The 18,411-nt window shown below is 39.1% G+C and overlaps 1 protein-coding gene across 1 annotated transcript; it reads left to right on the top strand.

The window, feature by feature from the left end:
* Positions 1 to 1,206: 1,206 nt before the first annotated feature.
* On the top strand, positions 1,207 to 17,672 carry prim1 (DNA primase subunit 1). The gene is made up of 13 exons (XM_061904583.1): positions 1,207 to 1,510; positions 1,609 to 1,766; positions 1,838 to 1,944; positions 2,010 to 2,083; positions 4,365 to 4,501; positions 4,601 to 4,659; positions 5,541 to 5,652; positions 5,736 to 5,825; positions 9,025 to 9,157; positions 14,547 to 14,616; positions 14,693 to 14,814; positions 17,280 to 17,378; positions 17,465 to 17,672. Exons 1-13 carry the CDS (start codon positions 1,399 to 1,401, stop codon positions 17,482 to 17,484), a joined length of 1,293 nt encoding a protein of 430 aa, XP_061760567.1. The 5' UTR covers positions 1,207 to 1,398; the 3' UTR covers positions 17,485 to 17,672.
* The last annotated feature ends 739 nt before the right edge of the window (positions 17,673 to 18,411 follow it).

Genomic DNA, 18,411 nt, shown 5'->3' with positions numbered 1-18,411 from the left:
GGATTTCCCAGAATTATCCTAGCAAATGTGTCTAAAAACATCGTAATCCGTCCCAATGCAATTGCGTTTTTTTGGGGGTTTTTTTTGTAGTCCGTCGCTATCAATATCCTCAAACACGAATCTTTCATCCTCGCTCAAATTAATGGGGAAATTGTCGTTTTCTCGGTCCGAATAGCTCTTTTTGTTGGAGGCTCCCATTAAAATCAATGTGAATAAGTGAGGAGCCCCCACACTTGTGACGTCATCGTCTGCGACTTCCGGTAGAGGCAGGGCTTTTCTCTTAACACCGAAAGTTGCAAACTTTATCGTGGATGTTCTCTACTAAATCCTTTCAGCAAAAATATGGCAATATCGCGAAATGATCAAGTATGACACATAGAATAAGACAATATCATTTCAGTACGCCTTTAAGAGCTATTCAGTAGGATTTAAGGTCCAAGCTTACATCACACTCACATTTTTACTGCATACCTTTGGTAAGTGCCGGAGTGAGAAGAGGTTTTAAAATAATTAGCGCATGCTTACTTTTACCGCATGCCTTTGGTAAGTGCAGGAGTGAAAAGAGGTTATAAATTAATTAGCGCCCGGCGGCAATTCGAGGAAATACGGCATATTTACTGGTTAGCAAAAAATAATTTCAACCCAAATAGGTGAAATTACATAATCTCCCACGGCACACCATACAGTATCTCAAGGCAAACTCGTGTGCTGCGGCACAGTGGTTGAAAAACATACTTATTTTCCTATTTAATTGTCAATTACAGTACACTGTATGAAAACCTATTGTGAAAAGGGATCCAAACCCTGGGAATTATTTTAGTAACTGGGACTTTACTGCCCTCTATTGATGTGAAAGGTGTCTTACAGTCAACACGTGGGCTCTGCGCATGTCTCAGTGGTCAACCACAGTTACGTTCTTGATACAGTCATTTCAATAGACTCTCTGCTCTAGAGTCCACATATGACCTGTACCATATGGTTTTAGTTTAATACTTAACTAGACTTTCGGTTTGTCTCGCTTGACTACATATATGACGCTCCCTCTCTTCTTAAAAGCCCTTAGTAAACTTTTTTTTTTTTATATATATAACAATAATAATCCATCGTAAACTGTTGTATTTGGCATTTTAAACGCCCTGTCTGGGTTTGGTATTGATATAAAGTTCCCTTTATTTTATATTTATTATATACATTACAACGTTTCCTGTACGGACTTATAACATCCGCTTTCGTCACCCAGCAGCCTTTTTCTGATTGGATGTGTGCTTTGCCGAAGCGTTTTCCCGCGTTGTGTCTGTCGCAAAACAACACACCGACTTGACATTCTCTGGGCGTACAAAACTAAGACATTTGAGACACTTTATTCACAATTTAACGGTAGTTTAGTATTTCGGGGGAATGCCACCATCATCAGATTATGACCAGGCCAGTCTGCCGGATCTACTACCGCTTTACTACCGACGACTGTTTCCATTCTCCCAGTACTACCGCTGGTTAAACTATGGAGGAGGTGAGCGTTCAGTACTTTTCTTACACGTTTAAATAATGATCTTGTTCTGCGTATTATTACGAACAGACGCACTTACTGATATAATGTATTTTTCCAAGTGCAAAAGAACTACTTCCAGAACCGAGAGTTCTCCTTCACCCTCAAAGATGACATATACGTCCGCTACCAGTCTTTTACCACGCAGAACGAGCTGGAGAAAGAAATGCAGAAGATGAATCCTTATAAAATCGACATTGGAGCAGTCTACAGTCACAGAGTATGTCGGCACAATATTTCCTAATCCACGAACTGTCAATGTAATCATTTGACTGTGTTTCATATTCACAGCCCAGTCAGCACAACACAGTGAAGTCTGGAACATTCCAGGCTCTTGAGAAGGAGCTGGTGTTTGATATCGACATGACGGACTATGATGATGTCAGAAGCTGTTGCAGGTAATTTGCTCATGTCATTGTTATACGTAGAATGTACTTTTGAACCCCTCACACTTGTATTGCAGTGCTGCAGACATTTGTCACAAGTGCTGGACTCTGATGACTATCGCCATACGAATCTTGGACAGAGCGCTTAGAGGTTTGTCCGCATTGATTAATAAGCCTCAAGAATTCCTTTACAAAGTTCCAGGCATGTGATTTTTCCGTCTAAAGTCGGAATTCCGTCTTTTTTAATCTCGGGGGGGAAAAAGTGTCGAGCAATCAACTACGGCGTAATTGAATATTACGCTGTAGTTGTAAGCTAAAAAATATTTGCTTGCGAAATACGCATGTTTGTTTTAAATTGTTGTGGTGAAAAAGGAGCTGAGCCGGAAGGCAAAGCTCTCAATTTACCGGTCGATCTACGTTCCCTTCCTCACCTATGGTCATGAGCTTTGGGTCATGACCGAAAGGATAAGATCACGGGTACAAGCGGCCGAAATGAGTTTCCTCCGCCGTGTGGCGGGGCTCTCCCTTAGAGATAGGGTGAGAAGCTCTGCCATCCGGGAGGGACTCAAGGTAAAGCCGCTGCTCCTTCACATCGAGAGGAGCCAGATGACGTGGTTCGGGCATCTGGTCAGGATGCCACCCGAACGCCTCCCTAGGGAGGTGTTTAGGGCACGTCCAACCGGTAGGAGGCCACGGGGAAGACCCAGGACACGTTGGGAAGACTATGTCTCCCGGCTGGCCTGGGAACGCTTCGGGATCCCCCGGGAAGAGCTAGACGAAGTGGCTGGGGAGAGGGAAGTCTGGGTTTCCCTGCTTAGGCTGTTGCCCCCGCGACCCGACCTCGGATAAGCGGAAGATGATGGATGGATGTTTTAAATATCAACCAATTATTGCTTTGCGAAATATAAATGTTTTTTTCTAAAAATAAAAAGCTGCGTGAAAATATATTATGAAATTACAGAAATTATTAATTCCAGACAGAATTTCTAGGCGCAGTCAAGGCGTTGAGGGGTTCCGGTTTGGTAACCGCAGGATTAGGTCTCTGCTTTTTGCAGATGATGTGGTCCTGATGGCTTCATCTGACCGGGATCTTCAGCTCTCGCTGGATCGGTTCGCAGCCGAGTGTGAAGCGACCGGAATGAGAATCAGCACCTCCAAGTCCGAGTCCATGGTTCTCGCCCGGAAAAGGGTGGAGTGCCATCTCCGGGTTGGGGAGGAGACCCTGCCCCAAGTGGAGGAGTTCAAGTACCTAGGAGTCTTCTTCACGAGTGAGGGAAGAGTGGATCGTGAGATCGACAGGCGGATCGGTGCGGCGTCTTCAGTAATGCGGACGTTGTACCGATCCGTTGTAGTGAAGAAGGAGCTGAGCCGGAAGGCAAAGCTCTCAATTTACCGGTCGATCTACGTTCCCATCCTCACCTATGGTCATGAGCTTTGGGTCATGACCGAAAGGATAAGATCACGGGTACAAGCGGCCGAAATGAGTTTCCTCCGCCGTGTGGCGGGGCTCTCCCTTAGAGATAGGGTGAGAAGCTCTGCCATCCGGGAGGGACTCAAAGTAAAGCCGCTGCTCCTTCACATCGAGAGGAGCCAGATGAGGTGGTTCGGGCATCTGGTCAGGATGCCACCCGAACGCCTCCCTAGGGAGGTGTTTAGGGCACGTCCAACCGGTAGGAGGCCACGGGGAAGACCCAGGACACGTTGGGAAGACTATGTCTCCCGGCTGGCCTGGGAACGCCTCGGGATCCCCCGGGAAGAGCTAGACGAAGTGGCTGGGGAGAGGGAAGTCTGGGTTTCCCTGCTTAGGCTGTTGCCCCCGCGACCCGACCTCGGATAAGCGGAAGATGATGGATGGATGGATATTAATTCCAGTAAACAATTTATTTGAAATAAATTTGCGTATAATACTAAAGGCAGAAGTCTGCAGTGAAATCCAAAAAAAAAGCTACAAAAGCAGAGACCAAAAGGAAAATGCAGGCTGCTCAGACATTTGCAAGGAAAGCTCATGTTTGGGCTCTCCGAGCAAGTAAATGTTTGAAGTGAACTGAAGTAATGTGGTAATACTGTAAATAAACTGTAGATAATAACACTGATCAATGTGACACCTGTGGATGTGAAATGAACACAAGATGTAAATATTAGTGACTAAATACTGTTGGGACTGAACTATATACAGTGATTCATTAGGATAATTGGGGTATGTATGTTCTATTAATGATTTTGTCATGTCTTTAAACAAAAAAATATTTTCTTCAAATGGTGCTGTCTTTGTTAATTTTAGCATGTTAAATTGGTGAAAAACCAGGAGCTTCGGGGGCGTTGCTGCCTTCGTCCCCCAGACCCCCGGACATGTTTTCAGTCTTTTTCATTGTGGTCAAATCACATGCCTGAAGTTCTGACTTTGATTTAACGATTTCTGTGCGCTATTCTAGATGACTTTGGTTTCCAGCTCCTCCTGTGGGTGTATTCTGGCAGAAGGGGGGTTCATTGTTGGGTGTGCGATGAATCTGCAAGGAAGCTTTCGGTATCTGCTCGATCTGCAGTGGCAGAATACCTCAGTTTGATTAAGGTAACCGCATTCGAGATCAAACCAGATCATTACTGTAAGACACCTACATGAGTCCTCGTAGATTTTCTTGTGTTGAGCGAATGTTTTGTCATTTCACAGGGTGGTGAAGATACTGTAAAGAAAGTGGTGCTGACTGATCCAATTCATCCCTTTATCAAGTATGGCTTTATAATACAGAAGAACCTCTAAAGTTTAGTTTTTTTTCTAGAGAAAAAATGTAAACATGAGTAATGTATTTTAGCCTTGACAAAAGTCCAAAGTTAAGTGTAAGTTTGAATGCAATATAAAGTGCTATATAGTGCTTTGTATCAAAGGAATATGACAAGAGTGGGTCAATTTTTTATAAAAAAAAAAAAAAAAGGACCAAACAACAAAACTAGCTCAAATGTTCTCCTTCTATGCAGCCGCCCTGCTTACACACACACATATACACACAAACACACTGTCACTAGCCCTGTGGTGCACTAACTGTTTGAAATCACAAAATTCTTTAACTCTAACAGACAGGTCGCTACAATTATTAGGAATTTAAAAAAAACAGAACATCCACCTTACCTTTTTGGTTAGTCTTTTCTGCCTTCAGTTGAAGGTTGGGGGAGAAAGTTTGAACTATGCTATGGATATCTCCTGAATGTTTCAAACCGAATATGGCTTTTCCATTGCTGTCTTTGCACTCATATTGAGCTGGCAAAACTTAAAAATTGTGTAAAAAGGCTATAAACACCTAAAGTACACAAATTTAGCTAAGTACAGCACTGCTCTGCTGACTGAATGAGCAGTGGAGATTGATCAGCCCGCCCACAATGGATGTGCTGTCATGCCCAAAATTGCCGTGCTGCAGGCACACAATGGGTGGATGAAATGTTGACAGACTGACACAAGGTTTGTACACCAGAGCATATTTTTACTTGGCCTGCGGTTTCGTAAATCCAAAAGTTTGTACAATGAGGTTTGTAAATCGAGGTTCCACTGTACGGCCTTTTGATCCTGGTGTTGACATTAACTTTCTGGTATTAAAATCTACTTATACATTCAACAGAGAGTCTCTGGCAGTGGTGGAGCATTACTTTTCTACGTACGCGTTGCAAGGACAGGACATACTCGGACGCAAGGAGTCTGTTGATAAAGTGCTGGGCCTTTTGCCTGAAGATATCCTTTTTCCTGTTTGTAAATCCACCCCTTTAACTGTAGAGTACAAATGGAAGCATGACTGACCCTTAACTCTGGTCTACATGTTCGAAAGGAGTTACAGCAGGAATTCAAAAATGAGAGAAATCCGGCTAATCGATGGAATCTCATCATGGACCATGCAATTAGGAAACAGGTTGGTGATGCTCTTTGTGGTTACATATCTATACCTTCTTGTAAGGCTAGACAATCAATCAAATCTTGGTTTTGATTATGGCTTAAATGAGCCATATGTAATAATTTCCCATCAAGTCATCATTAAATGGCCCTGATATGTCAAAAGGCATTAATAAATCATGTTCTTTTTGAATATCTCTATAACTGATTACAGTAGTTCATTTCAAAATTAGAACTACAGTCCCGAAAACTTGTTATTCTTTTAATTTCGATGTCCCGCCCTATACCGTTTGACCAATTAGAAAGTCTGTGAGTGTGTCACATCTAGGTTGCCAGTTACGTACCACGCTCTTCGTCGAGTTATTGCCACTGGTAAAGTTACTAAACATGTCAGACCTTAGTAACTTTGAAAGGCGTCATTACGATTCTCAACTTATTCATGACAAAGCCAGGAACAAAACAAGAATTTTTATGAGAGATGCCTCTGAAAGATACAGACGATTGAAGGCGGAGAATAATTTTTCATCTGACTCCAGGTTTTGCTAGTTTCCTCCCTGATAGGTAATTCAGGCATTTATGTTTTCTTATTACCTGTAATAAATGGAAATGACAATTTGAATGTAAACTATTTTGTCCAATACAGTCGAGGATCTTGTCTAACAAAGCTAGTATGTTCGTGCAAGGAATGCTTATTTTGATGGTGCTTAGCTCCTAGTGTAACGCTTATTAGTAGAGATGTCGGATAATATCTGACTGCCGATATTATCGGACGATAAATGCTTTAAAATGTAATATCGGAAATTATCGATGATGGTTTCAAAAAGTAAAATTTATAACTTTTTAAAACGTCACTGTATGGAGAGGTACATGGACGTAGGGAGAAGTACAGCGCGCCAATAAACCTTAACGGCACTGCCTTTGCATACCGGCCCAATCACATAATATCTACGGCTTTTCAGACAAGTGAATGCCAGTCATACTTGGTCAACAGCCATAGAGGTCACACTGAGGGTGGCCGTATAAACATCTTTAACACTGTTACAAATATGCACCACACTGAGAACCCACACCAAACAAGAATGACAAACACATTTCGGGAGAACATCCGCATCGTAACACAACATACACACAACAGAACAAATACCCAGAATACCTTGCAGCACTAATTCTTCCGGGTCGCTACAATATACACCCCCGCTACCCCCCCACCACCTCAACCTCCTCATGCTCTATCAGGGAGAGCATGTCATAAAAATTCCAAGCTGCTGTTTTGAGGCACGTTAAAAAAATAATGCACTTTGTGACTTCAATAATAAATATGGCAATGCCATGTTGGCCTTTTTTTTCCATAACTTGAGTTGATTTATTTTGGAAAACCTTGTCACATTGTTTAATGCATCCAGCGGGGCATCACAATAAAATTAGGCATAATAATGTGTTAATTCCACGACTGTATATATCAATATCAGTTGATAACGGAATCGGTAATTAAGAGTTTGACAATATCGGATATCGGCAAAAAAGCCATTATCGGACAGCTCTACTTATTAGCATGCTAGCCCGGTCAATGACACATCGATATATAGGCTAACGGGGGAAATACTGTATATGCCCGTCAGCCTGTATGTCAATGTGTATTCGAACTGACTGGGCAATATATATTTTCGACAAATAAAACCAATGTGGATATGGGTAGTGTCAGTGCCTATTTCGTTCTCAATAAGCCGATACGCTGAGGAAATAGGTTCCAACATTAGCACCCCTGCCATCATGGCAATGTGAAACGTCCCCAACCTTTTTGTAGCTGTGGACCGGTCAACGCTTGAAAATTTCTCCCACGGGGAGGTGGTTTCATAAAGAAATACAATCATGTGTGCTTACGGACTGTATCCCTGCAGACTGTACTGGTCTATATTGATATATAATGTATATATTGTGTTTTTTATGTTGATTTAATCATTTAAAAATATATATATATATATATATTTTTTTTTTTTTTTCTTGTGCGGCCCGGTACCAATCGGTCCGGTGGTTGGGGATCACTGGCCTATAGGCATCCATCCATCCATTTTCTACCGCTTTATTCCCTTTCGGGGTCGCGGGGGGCGCTGGCGCCTATCTCAGGTGGCGACTTGTCCAGGGTGTACCCCGCCTTCCGCCCGATTGTAGCTGAGATAGGCCTATAGGCATACCTGGGTTAAATGTCTCCTTTTCAGTTTGGGGCGTACATTAGGCTGCTAAGCATGCTTTCCTTATTTTCACCAGTATAACCATTGCTAGCGTCAGTTGTAGTTTGTTTTAGTCTTTGTTTTCTGATAGTACTGACAATAACCATATGATTGTCATTTGATGTTATATTGTACGCGGGCATGACATACTTCTTCCTAAAAATAGCCTAACTACTGTGTAAAATGTGTTAGAGATTTGTTATTGACAAATCGCTTGTCTATAAATACACTTAAATGTAGAATATATGTATAATATATTTATATTATTCATATATTATATATTATATATATATAATATATTGTATTATTATTATTTTCTATTGTGAGCAAACTGTGGTGCTGAATTTCCCCCAGATCAATAAAGTACTTTCTATTCTATTCAGCTATTATGGTACCAGCACCTCAACCCCTAGTAAGAGGCAGTAGATGTTTGAAATTCCTTGTAGTATTCCATTCGATAGAATTAGATTCTGCTGCGTATCTGGCAACCTCGGTCAGGGAGAGAAGGAGGGGACTACAGAATTTTGACCGTGATTAGAGTACAATTTCTGGCCACATTATTACATATGGCTCCTTTAAAGGGGGACTGCAGTTTTTTAAAATGTTGCCTATCATTTACAATCCTTATGAGAGACAAAAAGAAAAAAAAAATTTTTGTTTCGCTTTTTAACATGTACAAATCAGCTCGTTCTGTGTGGCTCACGGTGCAGCTATTGGTAGCGATCAATTTTACCTCTAAATCAGTTTAAAAATGCATTGATGCAAATTGCATATGTTTTGTAACCTGTTAAATAACCAAGCTGTAGCAACATTGTTATTGTAAAAGCAAACACGGGGGAACTCTTTTTCTAGCGTACTAACACTTCGGCTACTATGGTATTAGCCGTAAAAGCTAACTACTGTACAACAAGATATAAACTTACTTCCACGTCAGCACGAAATGCGTTTGAGTTTGTACTGTTTAACACAATGTTCTCTGTCTACATACAGGCAACTGCCAAGAAGGGTCAGCACTTTGAGAAAGAAATCATGTTGCAGTATTGTTACCCACGACTCGATGTGAATGTCAGCAAAGGAGTGAACCATTTGCTGAAGAGTCCTTTCAGTGTCCACCCTAAGACAGGTATGTGTGAGAGAGCAGGCTTTATGATGGTGACGAGGGTTGCCACCTTACAGAATTTTAGTAGTTGATACCTAGCAATTTCCACAATTCTCAATACTTATGTGAGAGATAAACTTAACTCATATACTTCTAAATTCACTTTTTTATTGAAAACTCTTTCAAGCTGCTAAGTATTTAAGATCGCTGTTACTTACTATTTATGTACAAAATCCAAATTGCATTAACAGCTGCCAAAAGTTATTATACAATTTAAAAAGAAAAGCGATGGGCTGCAGCCTCCGAGTACACCAAAACAATGACGTGCTTCTAAATATTCTCATAGATAACAACAAAAGTCAACTATTTTATATTCTGAAAATAACCACACTTGCATGGAGCCTTAAGGTATATTGAACAAACAATATTCTTCTTAGTATTATTTTAATATCAGGGTATCTGCAGGGTCTTTTAAACGAGAACTTTACTTTTTGGCAAATTTGTCTTTCGTTCACAATCATGAAAGACATGACGACGGATGGATTTTTTTTAATGCAGTCTAACTTGTAAATAAAAGTCTGCTTACAGCGGAGCCAATGTTAGGTCCTCTCTTTCGTCCATAAAATCCAATAAATAACCATTCAAAAAGTGTCAACAATAGTCCATTTATATTTTGTGACTTGAATATTAACCAAGTATTAGTGATATTGTTATTATAAGCTCAAACACACACAAACTATTTATAGCGGCGACGTGATTACTACCTTGTGTGCCTATAGTTACATCATCATATGGTGTGCTGCTTCCTCGCTCCCTTTAAGATTATTGTAAATCACAAATCATGCATCTCACCGGGACAGAGTAAAAGTGAGTATGTATTCCGACAAGTTGATACACTTTTACAGCCATTTAGGACCCGAAAATGGCAATAACGACACGAAAAGCATTGTCATGTCTCTCATAATGATTGTGAATGATAAGACAAAATAGATTAAAAAAAGTGAAGTTCCCCTTTAAATCCAACTATTTGAATTTAAGGCCTTGACTTAAAATGTCTAAAATTTTCTTAAAATCTCATAAAAGGTCTTACATACTATTTTGAAAGATCTTAAAAATCTATTAATGTTACTTTTATTTAAAACATGCATAAACTTCAGTGTTGCTTTTAAATGTTTTTGTTTTTGAAGACACTATAACGTAACTGCAAAACGGAACCAAAGTAGGCTACCTGCCTGTGCTGTTCTGAACTGTGTAATCTACTAATAAAAGTATCAATCAATCAATCAATCAATTCTGTCGGAATTTATTGCGCACCTTTAGTCAGCGTGCTGTGCGCGCGCAGCAGAGTGTTGTTACAGCTTAGCATAGCAGCGGAGACAACTTAACAAAAGCCCACAGCAAAGCCAAATTACTTGCATAAATGGGTAATTGCAAGTTCAAAGATTTATGGCTCCAGAACAATCAAATTAATGCACGCTTTGAAGCCAGTGAGTGGAAAAATAAAGTTTTGGACTATGATGTGAAGCAATCGAGGAGGGAAGCGTTTGTAAACATTGCGGTGAAAGTGAAATAAATTACATTGTAAAAGAAAGAAATCCGGCATCATAAATCGGTGTCAAAAGACCAACTTACTTGTAGAGCACACATACTCGTAAACAGTTCGTGCTACAGCAAGGGCAGGCAACAAACATGGCAGTAAACAAAGTAAAATCATGAAAAGCAACCATATCCAGAGCAAAACGATGTATACTTGTCTAGTACAGTCAATTTTCTTGACCAAGCAACACACAAAGAAGTTGTAGACCTCCATGCTTTTCAAAGTTTTCATCTGTTTTGTCATGTAGAATATTGTTTGGGCGCACACGATAGTTCGATATGTTTGGTAACTCCACTGACAAATAATCCTCACTTGAAAAATATATATTTTTTATTTAGTATAGGGATCCTTTCCATTGCATGGTTGGATTTGTTTTGTTCATATCTAGGTTTTACAGTGTACTCAGGTAGTTTGTGTGCTGCTTGCTGTACAAACAGCCATCTTAGCCTGGTTGACCGCCACTGGTTTTCAGTTCCGGGAAGAAATCACTTGTCGTAATACAAGCAATTACATACAGTAAGAACATGCTAATTTCTCTGTGGTCGGAGTGTACTCACAGCAGTAAAACTATAAAGAAAAATGTATTCTCATATAGGGTTGGGCGATATATTGATACACTCGATATATCGTGGGTTTGTCTCTGTGCGATATAGAAAATGACTCTATCGTGATATTCAAGTATACGTTCTCACGCAGTTGCCTTTAGCTGCGGGCATTACATTACAGGCTCTTCCCACTCTTTCTTGTGTCTCCTCACAGACAGCAAGCGCACCTTCTTACACACGTCACATACTGTGTTGCGTCGGACCAGTTCTTCCTCCCAGGGAATCTAAGTTACTGGTCAATCCCAAGTTCTTTTGATGACATATATGCTGAGTAAGAAGGACCATCGAGACAGAATTGGAATATTTTCAAGTTTTACTAAAGCTTTAGGAGGTCAATTTAACCGATACATTCATATCGGCTTCTCCAGTTGATTTGGCATTCAAAGGGAAAAACACACTCTTTTCACACAAAAGAAAGCCCTCCCCTCCTCCTCTCAACACCATAAGGTGATAGAGACGTGGGGGATGTATCTACATTCCAACGGTTTACAACCCTAACCTGGGATCTGAAGACAAAGACAGACTGTTAGAATAAAAGAAAGGAAAAGTACTAGCTACTATTATCATGGCTATGTGAAAAGGAAAAACACTTAAACATATCACCATCCTTCAACAACTGTCATTTCATACGTCACATACGTATACGCCCTCGCGGAGCAGAGGTAGCAGCATGGGTAACGTTAACTGTGTTGCGATTGGTAATACGAGAGATAGAAGGTGCCAATCTGGTAACAAATGAAGGAAGAATTAATTCCTTAGAAAAACAGCACGGGGTCCGTCGTCTGGCGGTGATTTGGCTTCAAGTGGGAATATGTCGAACAGACAACTGTAATTTGTCAAGTGTGGGGCAGAAGTGTTGCTACAAAAAGTAGCATTACTGCTAATATGTAGCATCATTTGAAAAGTCACCTGCGAGAGAATGAAGAGTGTTTGAAACTCTGCATGTCAACATCTCCATTCGGTGCGACACCAACACCGTATGAAAAAATTGTGAACAACATAAGGAGATAACGTCCGCAGTAACCCTCCACATAGCGATTTGATTTCCTATTTCCATTTTTATTTGACAGTTATTGAAATATCTTGTGTGACATCATGCACAAAAGTGCACTTTATCTGTTTTAAACTATTGTAGTGGCGTTCCATACAAAAAGTGCACTTTGATTTAGTGTTGTTTTGATATGCCATCTTAGTGACATCATGCACAAAAGTGCACTAATAGTTTGTTTTGAAATGTATCTGACAGTCTTGCACTTTCTGTTTGGAAATGACATGAAAGTTTGTGGCACTGCTTGATGACTGTTTAATAAATACACTTTTGGTCAATTGACTTAGTTGTGATTTCCCTCTCTGCATGAAAGTTTAAAATTAACATATATTAATGCAGTATGTGAATGTTTTAATGTAGACACATAAATAATCATACTGGTGTGATTATATGCTTCGGGTGTTAATTCAAGGCTAAGGCAAAATATGGAGATATATATATCGTGCATTGTGATCCATCCATCCGTTTTCTACCGCTTATTCCCTTCGGGGTCGTGGGGGGCGCTGGAGCCTATCTTAGCTACAATCGGGCGGAAGGCGGGGTACACTGGCCAAGTCGCCACCTCATTGCAGGGCCAACACAGATAGACAGACAACAGTGTTGCCAATTAACCTATCCCCAGGTGCATGTCTTTGGAGGCGGGAGGAAGCCGGAGAACTGTGATATGGCCTAAACAGGGGTGCCCATTACGTCGATCGTGATCGACTGGTCGATCTCGGAGGGTGTGTCAGTCGATCTCAAGCCAGGCATTAAAAAATAGACATAAAAATGAGCAATCATCAATCATACCAAGACTTCACTTTCGTCAGTTATTTGACATTCTCGGCACCCGAGGATTTTGTGAGATGATGCTGGCTGCTGCAAGCTCATATTTAAGAAAAAAATCACTAACAGGGCGGACGCAGAGAAACACATTTTATTTCTAGAGACTCCGTACCTACTGTCAAAACTCTAAAGACCGACAGCACAGTTCCTGTCTTCACCATAAAAGACCTGTTTCATCCTGCCTGCGCTAACAAAATAAGAGTCTCAGAAAGCTAGCGTGCACAAGCAAGCAAGCTACGGAGTTTGATGCCAATGTATTTCTCCCCCACCCTCAGCGACCGCTTTCTCACTTGCTTGCCCACCCGCACAGTCACTGACGTCACTCACCTGCTGCCAGACATTAAAGGGCCACACACATATGCTACTCTCATAACAAAGTGTTTAAAAACGAGTATGCAAGTTGGACAAATGAGATGCCAAATCCAACCACTTTCATGCGGTATTGGACAGAAAGGAGGACTTTTTTTTTCCCTCCATTTGAAAATGCGGACGTTATCAGCACCACTGTCTAATTCCAATCAATGCAAGTCATCAGAATCAAATACACCAACTTATATTCTTGTCTTCATGAAAGAAAGGAATCTATGTGTGTTAAACATGCTTGTATTATCATTAAACACCATTAACTTGTTAACAAAAATGTCTCTTTCATAAATAAATAAATATAAATTATAAATAGGAATGAGGTAGATCTCCTCGACTTAGTCAATTGAAAAGTAGCTCGCCTGCAGAAAAAGTGTGAGCGCCCCTGGCCTAAAAACATTGATATATTAAAAAAAGGCCATATCGCCCAGCCCTATTCTTATGCATTATTTCTGTTATTTATTCCAATAATTTCAGGTCAGCTTCTCATGTTAAGGTTTGGTTGCACAGTTCTGGAGGTTTTTCAGCAAGCTGTGGTAATTAATGCACACTCTGTGGGCTTGTGGTGGCAGATTTATGCTCTCACTCATGCTGCAAATACTTTTGTGGCCGCGTCATGAATAAATTCATGACGCAAGAGACACCTTCCATTCATTTGTAATATCTACACCGTACATCTCGTCGCCAAATATAGTGACGAAGCGGCTAAGATGACCCACTGACCGTTTCTGCTACGTCTTATTTTCTGGCAAAACATCCGGTGTGTTGTGAAACAGCTACGCAACTCCTACAGTTATGCTGCGCTGTCACTCTTTATACATTTTTATAATTTGCCAGTTTTGAAACATCTCGCTGTATTCGATTGTGAAAATCGATTGTGATTGGATTTGTGAAAAAAGCAGGTATTTTTGTGTGTTGTATCTATACTTTTGCCAATTTTAATGTTGAATATTTCCATCTGTCAAATCTCGTCAGGGCGCATCTCTGTTCCCATGGACCTCAAAGACCTGGATAAGTTTGATCCTTTGACTGTGCCCACTATCAGGTCAGAAATAACTGATCTTGTATTAAACTCGTGTGTACTCTTTTGATATGTTGTTGATGTTTAAATGTCTCTGTAGTCTGATCTGCGAAGAGTTGGATCGAGCCAGGGAAGGTGAGGAGGTGGCGGAGGAGAAAAATGAGGAAAAGGCAGAAGACAAGGATAATGAGAAAGTAGCCGCAGAGAAACGAAAGCTAAGAGGTGAATTTATTATACACAACCAATACGTTTTATTTCTTCACCCATTTTTTCTAGACACTGAAAAAATTGTATCACTTGTCCACATGTAGCCTATCCTTTTTTTTTACACCACTTATTGGCAGTCATTTTGAGAAAAATTGATAAATAAAAATAACTTAGATTTATATCGTGCTTTTCTAGAGACTCAAAGCGCTCAAAGAGAAATGGGACTCAATCAATATTACCTCAGTTGTCAATTATCTGTTTGTGTTTTAATGACATAGTCATACCTAAGACAGTTTTGTCAGCTTCCTGGAATTAGATTTATTTCATTCATCACAAGATTTACTGTAATGCAGTGGTTCTCAACCTTTTTTCAGTGATGATTAATTCAAGTACCCCCTAATCAGAGCAAAGCTATATTTGGTTGAAAAAAAGAGATAAAGAAGTAAAATACAGCACTATGTCATCAGTTTCTGATTTATTAAATTGTATAACAGTGCAAAATATTGCTCATTTGTAGTGGTCTTTCTTGAACTATTTGGAAAAAAATAACTAAAAACTTGTTGAAAAATAAAGAAGTGATTCAATTATAAATAAAGATTTCTACACATAGAAGTAATCATCAACTTAAAGTGCCCTCTTTGGGGATTGTAATAGAGATCCATCTGGATTCATCAACTAACTTCATTCTAAACATTTTTTCACAAAAAAATAAATCTTTAACATCAATATTTATGGAACATGTCCACAAAAATCTAGCTTTTAACACTGAATATTGTATTGTTGTATTTTTTTTTCACAGTTTATGAACTTGCATTCATATTTTGTTGAAGTATTATTCCATAAATTCATTTATAAAGGATTTTTTAATTGTTACTATTTTTAGAATATTTGAAAAAAATCTCACGTACCCCTTGGCATACCTTTAAGTACCCCCAGGGGTACGCGTACCCCCATTTGAGAACCACTGCTCTAATGGATTAATTAAAGTATTTGTTGGAATAATTTTGAAAAGTTGAGCGTGTTAATCATTCGGGGTTTAATGATAGATCAATTTATATTCCTAAATTTCAAAACGATCTGTGCTCAGCAAGTTGGCCTTCCGCAAGTTACCGTATTTTTCGGACTATGAGTCGCGTTTTTTTTTTGTTTTTTTTGTAGTTTGGCCGGGGGTGAGACTTTGCCAAACTATACATTTTTATATATTTTTTTGTTTTGGCCGGGTCTCTCCCCCCGCCGGACTGTGGAGAAGACTGCGACTTATAGTCTGAAAAATACGGTAAGTATTGATCCAACATCGATTTTAAAGCCAATATTTCAATTTTATCAATAGTACAAAAAATAAAACATTGTATTTAGGAGCAGTAAACGTTATATAAAGTTTAGCACTTTTAGTGAAAAGGACATTGAGCGTTATGTCTGTTTTCCCGTCAGTGGCGTTGTCAAAACAAAAATGGCGGAAACCGGCAGTGCTCGAGAAATGTCATACCAAGTGCAAATGGCACAAGCCTATATCATTTATTACAACACAAAAACTTTCAGCTAAAGCACGGTTGTAAAAGTCACAACCAATAAAATGACAAAACACAATATCATAAAGCCACAAGTTGACTTTAAACCATAAAGGATGCAACGTTCAAAACAGAAGTGACAGAGCAGCAAATTTGCAGACGGAGCAGTGTTAGACAGACGGTTACAAACAGTGTAATAAACACTCACAGTATTTTAGTATTATTGAAAAAGTAAGAAAAAAAAGTTATTTATGACTTAAAAAGTAGTCACACTTTACTTACCTTTCCAACTTTGTTCATTACACCATCGACCATTTGGTATGTGTGTCGCCAAAAATTGTTTGTCGTCACTTTTGGGATGTCTTTATGATGTTCCTTGTTTATTAAAATGAGAGTACTAGCAGGTCAAACCACTACTCATTTAATCTGAAAAAAATAGTTTGCACTTAATTTCTCAAGTAATTCTACTGATAATTAAACCCTTATGTTGAAAAACAGCAAAAGTAGACGGGAAAGCTACTGATAAAATGTTGGCTACTATACTTTTATTAAAAATGAGAGCAGAAAATGTTTCTTCTTGTTAATTCAATCTAAAGTGATGATTGCACTTTATTCAAATAAGATGGGGATGCATTTCATTAATTGTTGTTTACTTGCTTGTTGGTATCCATAATTATTTTATACCTAATCCCCTTAAAAACAATAACATGACGCTATTAAACTTCACAGTATCTAGTGTTTATTTAACAGTCACAATATTTTATTAAATTTTTTGCTAAAAAGTTACTGAATCGTTTCAAACTCTCTGAATCGTTTTTTGGATCGTATCATTCTAAAAAAAAATATCCCTTAATTGTATTGGCAACCACAAATTCTGAATGGAATCGTTTAAAAAGGAATTATTACACCCTTATTCAATAAAATGATCTTCTAGTTAATTATTTAATTAAACACTGCTCACTGTTTTCACAGATTACAAAAGAACCAGCCTTGCAAAATATATTAAGTATTTTGATAATTTTCTGGACGTAGTCTCTCAGTCGTGGAAAGGAGAACTTCTCAGAAAGAGTGGTAAGTTTTGTTTTAATGGGGAAACATAGACATCTTAAAATTGTACTGTTACTGTCACTAATTTGCTCTCCTGCCCCACTTTTCAGACCTTCAAAAGGAATTCTGAATTACGGAAGCTGACGTTGCTTACCATGTTTTTTGGCGGTAATGTTGAGTTTTATCATGTTTTCATTGCATAGATAAACACTCACTTGATTTTTCAACTTGTATGTTTTATCTCAAACTCTCTTCATTCTTTGTTATGAAAACGTACATAGAATTTGCATTCTTGAATAAAATATTCAATGTATAATACCCATGATATGTCAAGGTTGATTTCTGCATTTGTATTTCACATTATTACATTTGCACATATAACATGTTTGTGTCAGATTGTGTTTAATATTAGTAGTAACAGAATAATAACATTTTTTATTATTATTATTACTAGTTTTTTTAAGAATTGTTGTTCACATGAATTGTTTGGATGACCAGTCCCAAAGTATTTTAATGTATTTTATTACACTGAAAGTATTTGTATTACTCTCTACTTCTCCAAAATAGTTTCTCTCGTTTTGATGAAATAACATTAAAAGAATTGTTACAACGTGTAAATGGAATAAAACAAACAACATGTTTACTTGACCCACTTCCTGGGAAACTTATCAAGGAGCTCTTTGTATTATAAGGTCCATCAGTGCTAAATATTAAAAACTTATCACTTTCCTCTGGCACTGTTCCCCTAGCATTCAAAAAAGCGGTTACTCATCCTCTCCTTAAAAAACCTAACCTCGATCCTAACCTCATGGTAAACTACCGACCGGTAGTTTACCGACCTTTATTTAAAAAATCCTCGAAAAAATTGTTGCAAAGCAGCTAAATGAACACTTGGCGTCTAACAATCTATGTGAAACCTTTCAATCCGGTTTCAGGGCAAATCACTCGACTGAGACAGCCTTCGCAAAAATGACTAATGATCTATTGCTAACGATGAATTCTGTTGCGTCATCTATGTTGCTGCTCCTCGATCTTAGCGCTGCTTTCGATACCGTCG

Source organism: Nerophis ophidion, linkage group LG06, assembly GCF_033978795.1.
Source record: "Nerophis ophidion isolate RoL-2023_Sa linkage group LG06, RoL_Noph_v1.0, whole genome shotgun sequence".
In the NCBI taxonomy this organism is placed as follows: domain Eukaryota; kingdom Metazoa; phylum Chordata; class Actinopteri; order Syngnathiformes; family Syngnathidae; genus Nerophis; species Nerophis ophidion.
Note: the sequence above shows the minus strand (reverse complement) of the source record. Positions and strands in the feature narration are given on the sequence as shown.